The sequence below is a fragment of the Oncorhynchus mykiss genome, chromosome 17, assembly GCF_057628025.1.
Source record: "Oncorhynchus mykiss isolate SJ-2025 chromosome 17, ASM5762802v1, whole genome shotgun sequence".
Lineage (NCBI taxonomy): Eukaryota > Metazoa > Chordata > Actinopteri > Salmoniformes > Salmonidae > Oncorhynchus > Oncorhynchus mykiss.
The window spans coordinates 47,222,476-47,234,019 of NC_143038.1; the positions used below are offsets into that span (position 1 = coordinate 47,222,476).

The 11,544-nt window shown below is 42.7% G+C and overlaps 1 protein-coding gene across 4 annotated transcripts; it reads left to right on the top strand.

Annotated features, from left to right (window-relative positions):
* Positions 1 to 2,606: 2,606 nt before the first annotated feature.
* Positions 2,607 to 7,607, top strand: cdkn1a (cyclin dependent kinase inhibitor 1A). 4 transcript variants are annotated; one of them, XM_090205741.1, is made up of 4 exons: positions 2,607 to 2,690; positions 3,224 to 3,225; positions 6,224 to 6,672; positions 6,836 to 7,607. In XM_090205741.1, exons 1-4 carry the CDS (start codon positions 2,622 to 2,624, stop codon positions 6,889 to 6,891), a joined length of 576 nt encoding a protein of 191 aa, XP_090061867.1. In that variant the 5' UTR covers positions 2,607 to 2,621; the 3' UTR covers positions 6,892 to 7,607. The 4 variants fall into 4 exon arrangements, with proteins under 4 accessions (XP_090061867.1, XP_021425006.2, XP_021425004.2 ...); XM_021569331.3 differs by lacking the exon at positions 2,607 to 2,690 and having other exon boundaries at positions 2,732 to 3,896; XM_021569329.3 differs by lacking the exons at positions 2,607 to 2,690; positions 3,224 to 3,225 and adding an exon at positions 5,604 to 5,747.
* The last annotated feature ends 3,937 nt before the right edge of the window (positions 7,608 to 11,544 follow it).

The window sequence follows — 11,544 nt, forward strand, 5'->3', positions numbered from 1 at the left end:
TTTCTTGGTGTGGCAGTTTTTTCATTAATGATTCATTCTAAAATATGAAACAGAACTCAAAGGTGGTCGGTCTCATGTTGACATCCTGAAGCAACTAGAGAGAAGAAAAACGCTGACTACTACTCAATCACAAATCAATGGGAAATGCTGAGCATCATCATGACATTAGGCAGTGCTTACTGTATATTTGATGTGCTATGTGAACCTTAATTTGAGGTCTGAAAACATGAAACGATTGAGCAAACATCGTTAGAACAACCGTTGCTCTTTGTATGCACCACAATAGGTTACTGTTGTATTGCATACATTTATGCTCTTAACAGCTCACCTTTATGGCCTCTAGTTGCACATACACTGATTGTACAAAACATGCTCTTTCCATGAAATACTGACCAGGTGAATAATGGTGAACGCTATGATCCCTTATTGATGTCAGTTGTAAAGTCCACTTCAAACGGTGTAGATGAAGGGGTGGAGACAGGTAAAATATATATATTTTAAGCCTTGAGACGAGGATTGCTTGTGTGTCATTTAGAGGGTAAATGGGCAAGACCAGATTTAAGGGCCTTTGAACAGGGTATGGTATTAGGTTCCAGGCGCACTAGTTTGTGTGTCAAGAACTGCAACGCTGATGGGTTTTTCACGCTCAACAGTTTCCTCTGTGTATCAAGAATGGTCCACCACCCAAAGGACATCTAACCAACTTGACAGCTGTGGGAAGCATTGGTGTCAACATGGGCCAGTATCACTGTGGAACACTAGATACCTTGTAGAGTCCATTCCCCGATTGAGGCTGTTAGGGGGGGGGTGCGCAACTCAATAGGAAGGTGTTCTTAATGCTGTATTCTAGTCATGGCTCATCCTATATAACTACTGCTATATACACCTTGTCTATTCACATACCGTCTAAACACACCATTCATATACTGCATATTAGAATGAACTATGTTGAGAATACAGTTTACTGTAAATACACAGTACAAAACCCCATAACAAAATGGATAGAACTGCATCTGGTCTCCAGTGCGTCTCCTCGGGCCGGTATACATGGCACCAGCCCTACGCATGGTGTCCCCGGTTCGCCAGCACAGCCCAGTGCGGGCTATTCCACCTCGCCGCACTGGCCTGGCTACGGGGCGCATTCAGCCAGGTAGGGTTGGGCAGGCTCGGTACTTGAGACCTCCAGTGCGCCTCCAAGGTCTGGTCTATCTGGTGCCGCCTCCACGCACCAGCCCTCCGGTGGCAGCCCCCCGCACCAGGCTGTCTCTCCATCTCCTCCCTACAGGTGCTCCTGCCTGTCCAGCGCTGCCAGAGCCTTCCTCCTGCCCAGCGCTGCCAGAGTATCCCATCTGTCCTGAGATGCCAAGAGTCTCCCGTCTGTCCTGAGCTGCCAGAGTCTCCCGTCTGTCCTGAGCTGCCAGAGTCGCCCGCCAGTCAGGAGCTGCCAGAGTCGCCCGCCAGTCAGGAGCTGCCAGAGCCGCCCGCCACTCAGGAGCTTCCAGAGCCGCCCGCCAGTCAGGAGCTGCCAGAGCCGCCGGTCAGCCAGGAGCTGCCAGAGCCGCCGGTCAGCCAGGAGCTGCCAGAGCCGCCGGTCAGCCAGGAGCTGCCAGAGCCGCCAGTCAGCCAGGAGCTGCCAGAGCCGTCAGTCAGCCAGGAGCTGCCAGAATCGCCTGTCATGCCAGCGATGCCAGAATCTACCTTCACTACGGAGCTGCCGGAGTCTCCCGTCCATCTGGTGCTGCCAGAATCTCCCGTCCATTCAGGACCCGTGGCTAGGGTCCCCAGTCCGAGGTCGGCGGCGAGGGTCGCCTCTCTTAAGAGGCCACGGAGGTGAATAAAGAGGCAGAGAAAAACTATGGTGAAGTGGGGTCCACGTCCCGCGCCAGAGCCTCCACCGCGGACAGACGCCCACCCAGACCCTCCCCTATAGGTTCAGGTTTAGCGGCCGGAGTCCGCACCTTTGGGGGGGGGGGGGGGGGTCTGGTTGTTTCTTTGTTGATTTGTTATTCAGTGATCAGTTTTGATTATTACTAAAAATCATGAACACTTACCACGCTGCACCTTGGTCCTCACCTTCTTCCACCGACGACAGCCGTTACAGATGGACCTCTCTGTCAATGGAGGCAGCTAAGAGGAGGACGGCTCATAATAACGGCTGACACGGCGCGAATGGAATGGCATCAAACACATTTATGAAGATTTTACACTATTGTGGAGAGATGTACTGTTTGAATTCTTTACATACAATAGAAATAAGCGGAATCATTTTTATATAATTCATTTCATTATTCTTTTGGCCAAATTTCATATACACAAATGTAAATTTACAAACAGAAAACCACATTTTCGTACCCTACAAAAATAAATTGAACTGTATTTTAAGACGGTTAAATGCTCTACTAACAAAAGAAGCTGTTAGAATTGTAAGTATATGCATGTCCCTTAAGGTCCTTGTGTAATTGTAATGTGATATTGTACCCCCTAGCTCGATTGTCTATTGTTTGTCATCTATGTATGCTTGTGTTCCCTCATGTGTTTTATGTATTGATTTGTTATTAATAAAAAACATTAAAAAAATAAAAATAAATATTTAAAAAAAGGACGGAAGGACAGATTTTTAAATGGACCGCCCATTCCCAGAAATTCGTCAATCGTTCAACGCGATGATTGTGTTTTCAGCCACCGGTAGCGTGAGTGCTTTATATGCGCTACAGTCAATTATGATTGCATGTCTACTTACATTAAATATATCATTATTAATATTCGCCCACTGTATGATAGCTAGCTAAATAACGTTAGCCTGCCTAGCTGGAACATGTTTTATTTATACAATTTCCAAAAGCTAACCAAACAAAAACATCATTACTTTTACGAGACGTGTTTGTGCCGTAATGTGCATTGGTAGCAGATTTCTAATTTATTTACATTCGTTTTTACTTACACTTGTATGTTGACATTGACTTTTCTTAGCGGTTGTACAATCGTCGCGAATTGAATTATGGGGAGTTTCAGGCCCCGAAGTGAACATAATTGTACAGTACACTCACAAATTCGACTAAAGATTGCAAATTAGCGGCTTACGTTGCAAATTTACCATGCTTGTCTCATCATTTGAACCGCCCGCCAAGATGGTGAAGGGGATTCCCCCAAGGGCATAAAAACTGGACAGTTTCATCTCAATCTCTTCATTCAAAGACTCAATCATGGACACTCTTACTGACAGTTGTGGCTGCTTTGCGTGATGAATTGTTGTCTCTACCTTCTTGCCCTTTGTGCTGTTGTATGTGCCCAATAATGTTTGTACAATGTTTTGTGCCGCTACCATGTTATTGTAATGTTGTGTTGCTGCCTTGCTATGTTGTCTTAGGTCTCTCTTTATGTAGTGTTGTGTTGCCTCTTTTGTCCTATATTTATATTTTAATCCCAGCCCAGTCCCGCAGGAGGCCTTTTTGTAGGCCGTCATTGTAAATAAGAATTTGTTCTTAACTGACTTGCATAGTTAAATTAAATAAATAAAGTGGACGAGGGTGTGTCTTTTATAAGTCTGAACCGCAGCCTTTGACTACTTTAAAATGGCTGAAGCATGGGGGAAGGTGCTGCCGATGTTAAAATTGCCATTTGGCCACTAGAGGCCTCTATCATTCTCTACTATAAAACCCCACTTCTGCATCACTAGAACACTGAGAAAGGTATCGAGCAAAGAGAAGCAGCCCTCAGTGAGGGTTTGAGTTTATTTAGTTGTGTCACAAGGATTTCGTTTTGAGAAAATTGGTATGCTAAGAAAAAGTTTACTTAACGTTGGCTAACGTCGTTTGTTTAATTTGATCTTCAAAGAGTAACCCGCATAAACCTAAAACGGGACCTTTGCCTGACGTTTACATTAGGCTAGTTTAAATGTAAGTAAAATCTTAAAATATCTATGCATGCTATGTTTTATGTAAATGTATGTAAAATGTAAAGGCCTGTCGATGTGTAGGCTATAGACCGATGGAAATGTATTATTTCATACAACTGAACGAAGGCAAGTTGTAATCATCCTCACAGTTAACCTTGCTGTTGGTGGCTATGGTTTGATAAGATACGTTTTTGTCAATGATACAATGTATTTGCTTATTAGTCATACATTTTTGTCATTTTTCACTGGGTCAACAACATCTGTCCACTGGAAACCGTGTGTATTGATTTCCTCAGTTACCGGTTCAAACGATTTTCAGATTCACGTGGGGTGTAGTAGTAAGTGGGCAGGTTCTGAAGTCATGTGCGTCTGCTGTATTTCTCCCGCCACTTACTCGAATCCGCCCCTTTCAGTGATGGCAATGGAGAGCTCTTTGAGTGGAAAGAGGAAATAAGGGTTTCTCCAATATATATATTTTTTGTAGACTATTCGTTTACTGTAGCTAGTTAACTCGGGTTGTATTGTTTTGAATGACATCAGCCATGGTATCATGAAGATACTGTAAGATTAGACCCACATCGACCCCATACTCAACTCTCAGTTTGATATGTTCACTTCACATAAGTTAACATTTTGAAAAGGTTATTTTTGAGTACTTATAACAGAAATACCCAGTAATGTGATAATGGCTAATACAGGGATTTTAATGTCTCCCTCAGAGTCTAGTTATGTAAAAACAGGTTGAGGCCTTAAATATGATTTGTAATGTAACTTCTAACTATACTGATGTCTTAGTCATGGGGCATGCCTTCAAATTCTCAGACATGTCTCATGTAATGACTTCAGGCCAGTCTGTTCTGCAGCCTTGCCCATGTGTGACTGCCCACCCTGTCAGGTGATTTCTCTCAGCAGACAGACAGGGAAAGAGAGACACGGAGAAGTAGGCTAGAGTAGATAAATTCACAGCCGTTTGGAGCTCCTTGGGATATGATTTTCTCTCCCAGGTTTTTTAAAAACAAAATGAGAACATGAGAATGAGAAAGTCCAACTCATGAGGATGTTGTGGGATGTGGTTGAGTTTGCTTTGAGTGGAATTTTGTGTAAATAACTTCCAGTTTGATCTGGCAAAGTTCCCCCTGCATGTCTCAAAGGGCCCCATCCTGGATATCTCCTACAATTTAGTAAACGGAATCCCATCTTCCCCCACCTCCTACTTATGCACTTCAAGGAAATAATACATTTGCAACTCTATATGTGTAAAAATTATAATATAACTGATTTTTCTTGCATGGCAATGAATGGTAAAGAATGTGGTTCCTTGTCAAAAATGTATACATTTAGCTTACAGTTACATAAATATAGCTTGCGTAATTATCTCCTAAGGGAGTAATAGAAGCCTCTGCTTCCCTTAGGGTAAACTTTGTTATTGCAAGGGAAGGTTATTTACCATGAGAGTGCTCTGTGGTCATAGAGCAAGAATATGAGGCCTGGGATTTGACACTCAACACACCTGAACCCCTATTTAACCATTGTCTGACAGGGAAATAGATAAAAAAAATTGTGAAACATGACAATAGTGTCAGTTGATAGTAGTGGTACATTCAGACTACTTATGTAATTACATGAAATATGTTTTTCTTAAATTATGGATGAACACTGGTGCCTAGTAGTTACTGTACTACAGTCATAAGGGTTGATGTTCAGGACTTGTCTCTACATGTCCATAGAGCTTTGTCCAGACATGTACTAGATCAGGAAAGTAGGAAGGCTTTGTGAATCACTGTCTGATGGCTGTTAAATACAACTGCAGCGTTCTCAATACACAGTCCAGTTCCTCCGTTACACATATGAAGTAAGTTACAATTAAGATTTTGAGAGAGGTTTACTTGTGCATAAATGGTAAGTACTTTATTGGTTGTGGTAGGCTATACAACTTGTTACATTTAGTATTGTTTAAGTGATTATGGTTTGATAGTTGGTTTTTAAATTATATTGGAATATCAAATTATAGGATGCCATTTACTAATTTGTTTCGGTTTGATGTTTTTTGGTGATAGGGTGATTAAGATCATATATATTATTTTTTTTACCACTTTAGTGCTTTTAGATAGTTTTGCTATTCTGTAGAAGACTCAAGAAGGGGACTCAATAGTGTGACATACTCAAAGTACATCCGGTGTATACATTTGATATGACTTCTTTTCACATGATCTTACTGATGACGTCACTGTTTCCTGGACAGCGGCTCAGACTACTATCCTCTTGCTGTGCTCTATGTGCCCAGTCAACTAACCATGCTATCCTCTCCCTGTGTCCCCTGCAATCTAGAACCAGAACAACCATGGCCAGTCGTAAGCACATCCTGAGCTCTCTGGGGAAAAGTCCTGCCAGGCAGAACCTGTTTGGCCCAGTTGACCGTGAGCAGCTGCAGCAGGAGTACCAGGACACCCTGCGCAGAGACCTGGAGGACGCCTGTCGCCGCTGGGGCTTCGACTTCCTGTCAGATAAGCCTCTGGCTGGGGGAGACTTCCAGTGGGAAGAGGTACCGGGCACCAAGGTGCCTCTCCTCTACCTGCCCTACCTGTTGAGTCAGGGGGAGGCACAGAAGATCAGAGGGCCGGCAGCATCCACAGGGAGGGTCAGGGCGGGGCCATGGCACCGTGGCAAGGAAAACATCCCTTGCACCCCTGAGAAGTACAGAGCCAACCTCCAGAACCTGGAGAAACCGCAAGACAAGAACGAGAACAAACTGAAGAGGAAACAGACCAACCTCACAGGTAGAAGGATTGGTGTGGTGGGTGGATGTAGGTTGATGTTTTTTGGGTAGGGGATATTTTTTGGGGAGGGTTTATAAGTTGTTAGGGTTGAACTGCTGGTTTACTTCAATTAAGTTTTGAACACCGAGTCCAATGCTAATAAAACAACTATTGGTGTCTGCAGATTTCTACCAAGCCAAGAAGAGAGTGGTGGGTACGTCGCTTAAGTCAGGCCGGTGATTTCAGAGACACAGTCACAGCTGCCAGGGAGCCAACAGTCGGACAAAATCACAGCAAGCACTACTTCTCTCAGGAACCCACACGCTGAATAGACTGAGTACATACAGTACACTTACCAGGAGGAATACATAACCAATCCTCTAAACAAACGCAGTGAAAAATGAAACAACCTATTTTATTGCATCCATTACCGATGCATACTGTTTTATTTTTTTATCCATGTAGGTTAACCGATGTACAATTGATTTCAATGTAAGGGGGCTTGTGTTCTCCCTGTGGTAAGGGAGGGACATTCTAATGGTGCATCCATGACCATTTGTGAGTCATGAAAGAACATCCTCTGCACCTTTATGACCGTTTAGTGTAAGGAAGACTTGAACATCTAAGTCTGGACAGTTAAGGTCCTGCATTCCACAGCACTGATATAGACCAATCGAAACCATGCCTCTGGGTCTACGCATAAATCGTCTTGTTTTGATGACATGTTGAAATTATGAAACCATACTGTTTACGGTGTTTTTTTCATTATGCTGTGTCTCTCATGAAGAGGGCCAGGAATCATGTTATTGTCTGTCATTTGCAAGCACTTCCTTTCCAATGTATGTATTGTTGTACATGAGATTTCACAATTTAAATATGTGTCTCAACATGTACTCATAGGAATCTACTTGAAGGGTACTGCTCTGCATAAAATTATGCAAACTCCTGTATAGAAATGGCACTCTTTTTTTTCTCACCTTTTATTTAAGAACAAATTCTTATTTTCAATGACGGTTAGGAACATTGGGTTAAAACTGCCTTGTTCAGGGGCAGAATTACAGATTTTTACCTTGTCAGCTCGGGGTTTTGATCTTGCAAACTTCCGGTTACTAGTCCAATGCTCTAAACACTAGGCTACCTGCCACCCAATGTCCCCCTTTCTACCTAACTAGGGCTTCTTGCTATAATACTCTTGGGAATTTGTTGATAGGGACCTCTGCTATGTTCTTTCAAGCTTTTCAAGTATTTTTACAAAGTCTATTTAGCATCTGAACACAAAGCCAGACATTCACGTTTCCTTAGATACAGTGAGGGGGAAAAAGTATTTGATCCCCTACTGATTTTGTTCGTTTGCCCACTGACAAAGAAATGATCAGTCTATAATTTTAATGGTAGGTTTATTTGAACAGTGAGAGACAGAATAACAACAACAAAATCCAGAAAAACGCATGTCAAAAATGTTATGAATTGATTTGCATTTTAATGAGGGAAATAAGTATTTGACACCCTCTCAATCAGAAAGATTTCTGGCTCCCAGGTGTCTTTTATACAGGTAACGAGCTGAGATTAGGAGCACACTCTTAAAGGGAGTGCTCCTAATCTCAGTTTGTTACCTGTATAAAATACACCTGTCCACAGATGCAATCAATCAATCAGATTACAAACTCTCCACCATGGCCAAGACCAAAGGGCTCTCCAAGGATGTCAGGGACAAGATTGTAGACCTACATAAGGCTGGAATGGGCTACAATACCATCGCCAAGCAGCTTGGTGAGAAGGTGACAACAGTTGGTGCGAGTTTTCGCAAATGGAAGAAACACAAAAGAACTGTCAATCTCCCTCGGCCTGGGGCTCCGTTCAAGATCTCACCTCGTGGATTTGCAATGATCATGAGAACGGTGAGGAATCAGCCCAGAACTACACGGGAGGATCTTGTCAATGATCTCAAGGCAGCTGGGACCATAGTCACCAAGAAAACAATTGGTAACACACTACACCGTGAAGGAGTTTCTGCAAGGTCCCCCTGCTCAAGAAAGCACATATACATGCACGTCTGAAGTTTGCCAATGAACATCTGAATGATTCAGAGGACAACTGGGTGAAGGTGTTGTAGTCAGATGAGACCAAAATGGAGCTATTTGGCATCAACTCAACTTGCTGTGTTTGGAGGAGGAGGAATGCTGCCTATGACCCCAAGAACACCATCGCCACCATCAAACATGGAGGTGAAAACATTATGCTTTGGGGGTGTTTTTCTGCTAAGGGGACAGGACAACTTCACCGCATCAAAGGGACGATGGATGGGCCATGTACCGTCAAATCTTGGGGGAGAACATCCTTCCCTCAGCCAGGGCATTGAAAATGGGTCGTGGATGGGTATTCCAGCATGACAATGACCCAAAACACACGGCCAAGGCAACAAAGGAGTTCCTCAAGAAGAAGCACATTAAGGTCCTGGAGTGGCCTAGCCAGTCTCCAGACCTTAATCCCATAGAAAATCTGTGGAGGGAGCTGAAGGTTCGAGTTGCCAAACATCAGCCTCGAAATCTTAATGACTTGGAGAAGATCTGCAAAGAGGAGTGGGACAAAATCCCTCCTGAGATGTGTGCAAATCTGGTGGCCAACTACAAGAAACGTCTAACCTCTGTGATTGCAAACAAGGGTTTTGCCACCAAGTACTAAGTCATGTTTTGCGGAGGGTATCAAATACTTATTTCCCTCATTAAAATGCAAATACATTTATAACATTTTTGACATGTGTTTTTCTTGATTTTTGTTGTTATTCTGTCTCTCACTGTTCAAATAAACCTACCATTAAAATTATAGACTGATCATTTCTTTGTCAGTGGGCAAATGTACAAAATCAGCAGGGGATTAAATACTTTTTCCCCTCACTGTAAGTATCAGCTTTATCTTGATGTTAATATCACTGTTAAGCAGTGAAACATTTCAAGTTTTCTTGCAGTATTGCACAATTTTTTTTTCATGTAGCCAACAGCAGATACAAGTGCCTGTATGGTATTTGAATCTAAACAGAGAGAAATTGTGTCCTCAAAAACATAGCTATTTTTGACTGAGCTACAGCCTCTATTCTATTTGAAGTTTTTATCTGCCTCAAACTGTAAGCTATTGGTGCATAACGGTTATTTATTGTTATGATGGCTGATCCTGCTGCTATGGGTAATTTGAATGGTGGTTAGACAACATCACTGTATGGCAACATTCTGAACTTACCTAATAGCTTTGCTTAATGTTCACAGCACCTTATGCACTGCTATGCAAATATCAGCATACATTACCCCAAAAGTGCACCTATTTTTATAGATGTTGGTGCACAGGCTTACATAGTGTTTTCATAGCTACAACTAAGACATTCTTATTTATTGTAAAACAAAGTAGATATGTGTAATTGGTTAATTGACAATAAATACATACAGTGCAATTGGAAAGTATTCAGACCCCTTGACTTTTTCCACATTTTGTTACGTTACAGCCTTATTCTAAAAATTTATTTTGATTTTTTAAGTGTTTTCCCTCATCAATGACAAAGCGAAAACAGGTTTTTAGGCGAAAACAGGTTTCCATTGATCATCCTTGATGTTTCTACAACCTTTTATTTAATTTTTAATAACTAGGCAAGTCAGTTAAGAACAAATTATTATTTACAGTGACTGCCTACCAAAAGGCCTTCTGCAGGGACAGGCTGGGATTTTAAAATATAGAACAAAACACACATCAAGACGAGAGACAACACAACACTACATAAAGACCTAAGACGATAGCATGGCAGCAACACAACGTGAAAACAACATGGTAGCAGCACAAAACAGGGTACAAACAGTATTGGGCAGAGATAACAGCACAAAGGGCAAGAAGGTAGAGACAACAATACATCACGCAAAGCAGCCACAACTGTCAGTAAGAGTGTCCATGATTGAGTCTTTGAATGAAGAGATTGAGATGAAACTGTCCAGTTTGAGTGTTTGTTGCAGCTTGTTCCAGTCACTAGCTGCAGCAAAATGAAAAGATGAGCTACCCACGGATGTTTGTGCTTTGGGGACCTTTAACAGAATGTGACTGGCAGAACGGGTGTTGTATGTGGAGGATGAGGGCTGCAGTAGGTATCTCAGATAGGGGGGAGTGAGACCTAGGAGGGTTTTATAAATAAGCATCAACCAGTGGGTCTTGCGACGGGTATACAGAGATTACCAGTTTTGCACAAGTGTATAGAGTGCAGAGATGTGTCCTATAAGAAGCATTGGTGGCAAATCTGATGGCCGAATGGTAAAGGACATCTAGCTGCTCGAGAGCACCCTTACCTGCCGATCTATAAATTATGTCTCCATAATCTAGCATGTGTAGGATGGTCATCTGAATCAGGGTTAGTTTGGCAGCTGGGGTGAAAGAGGAGGGAGAGAAGGGCAGTGTACCGTCTAGCCATACTCTCAAGTACTTATATGAGGTGACTATTCAAGCTCTTCTTACCAAACCACATGACCTTTGTTTTGGAGGTGTTCAGAACAAGGTTAATGGTAGAGAAAGCTTGTTGGACACTAAGAAAGCTTTGTTGTAGAGCGTTTAACACAAAATCTGGGGAGGGGCCAACTGAGTATACGACTGTATAATCTGCATATAAATGGATGAGAGAGCTTCCTACTGCCTGAGCTATGTTGTTGATGTAAATTGTGAAGAGAGTGGGGCCTAGGATCAAGCCATTGTGGTATACCCTTGGTAACAGGCAGTGGCTGAGACAGCAGATGTTCTGACTTTATACACTGCACTCTTTGAGAGGTAGTTAGCAAACCAGGCCAAAGACCCCTTAGAGACACCAATACTCCTTAGCCGGCCCACAAGAATGGAATGGTCTACCGTATCAAAAGCTTTGGCCAAGTC

Bases quoted from the DNA above. Each gene is read 5' to 3' on its own strand.
- cdkn1a (XM_090205741.1), top strand. From the start codon at position 2,622: ATGGACCGCCCATTCCCAGAAATTCGTCAATCGTTCAACGCGATGATT. The intron at 6,673-6,835 runs GTAGAAGGATTG...TGGTGTCTGCAG, and splicing joins GAAACAGACCAACCTCACAG to ATTTCTACCAAGCCAAGAAG.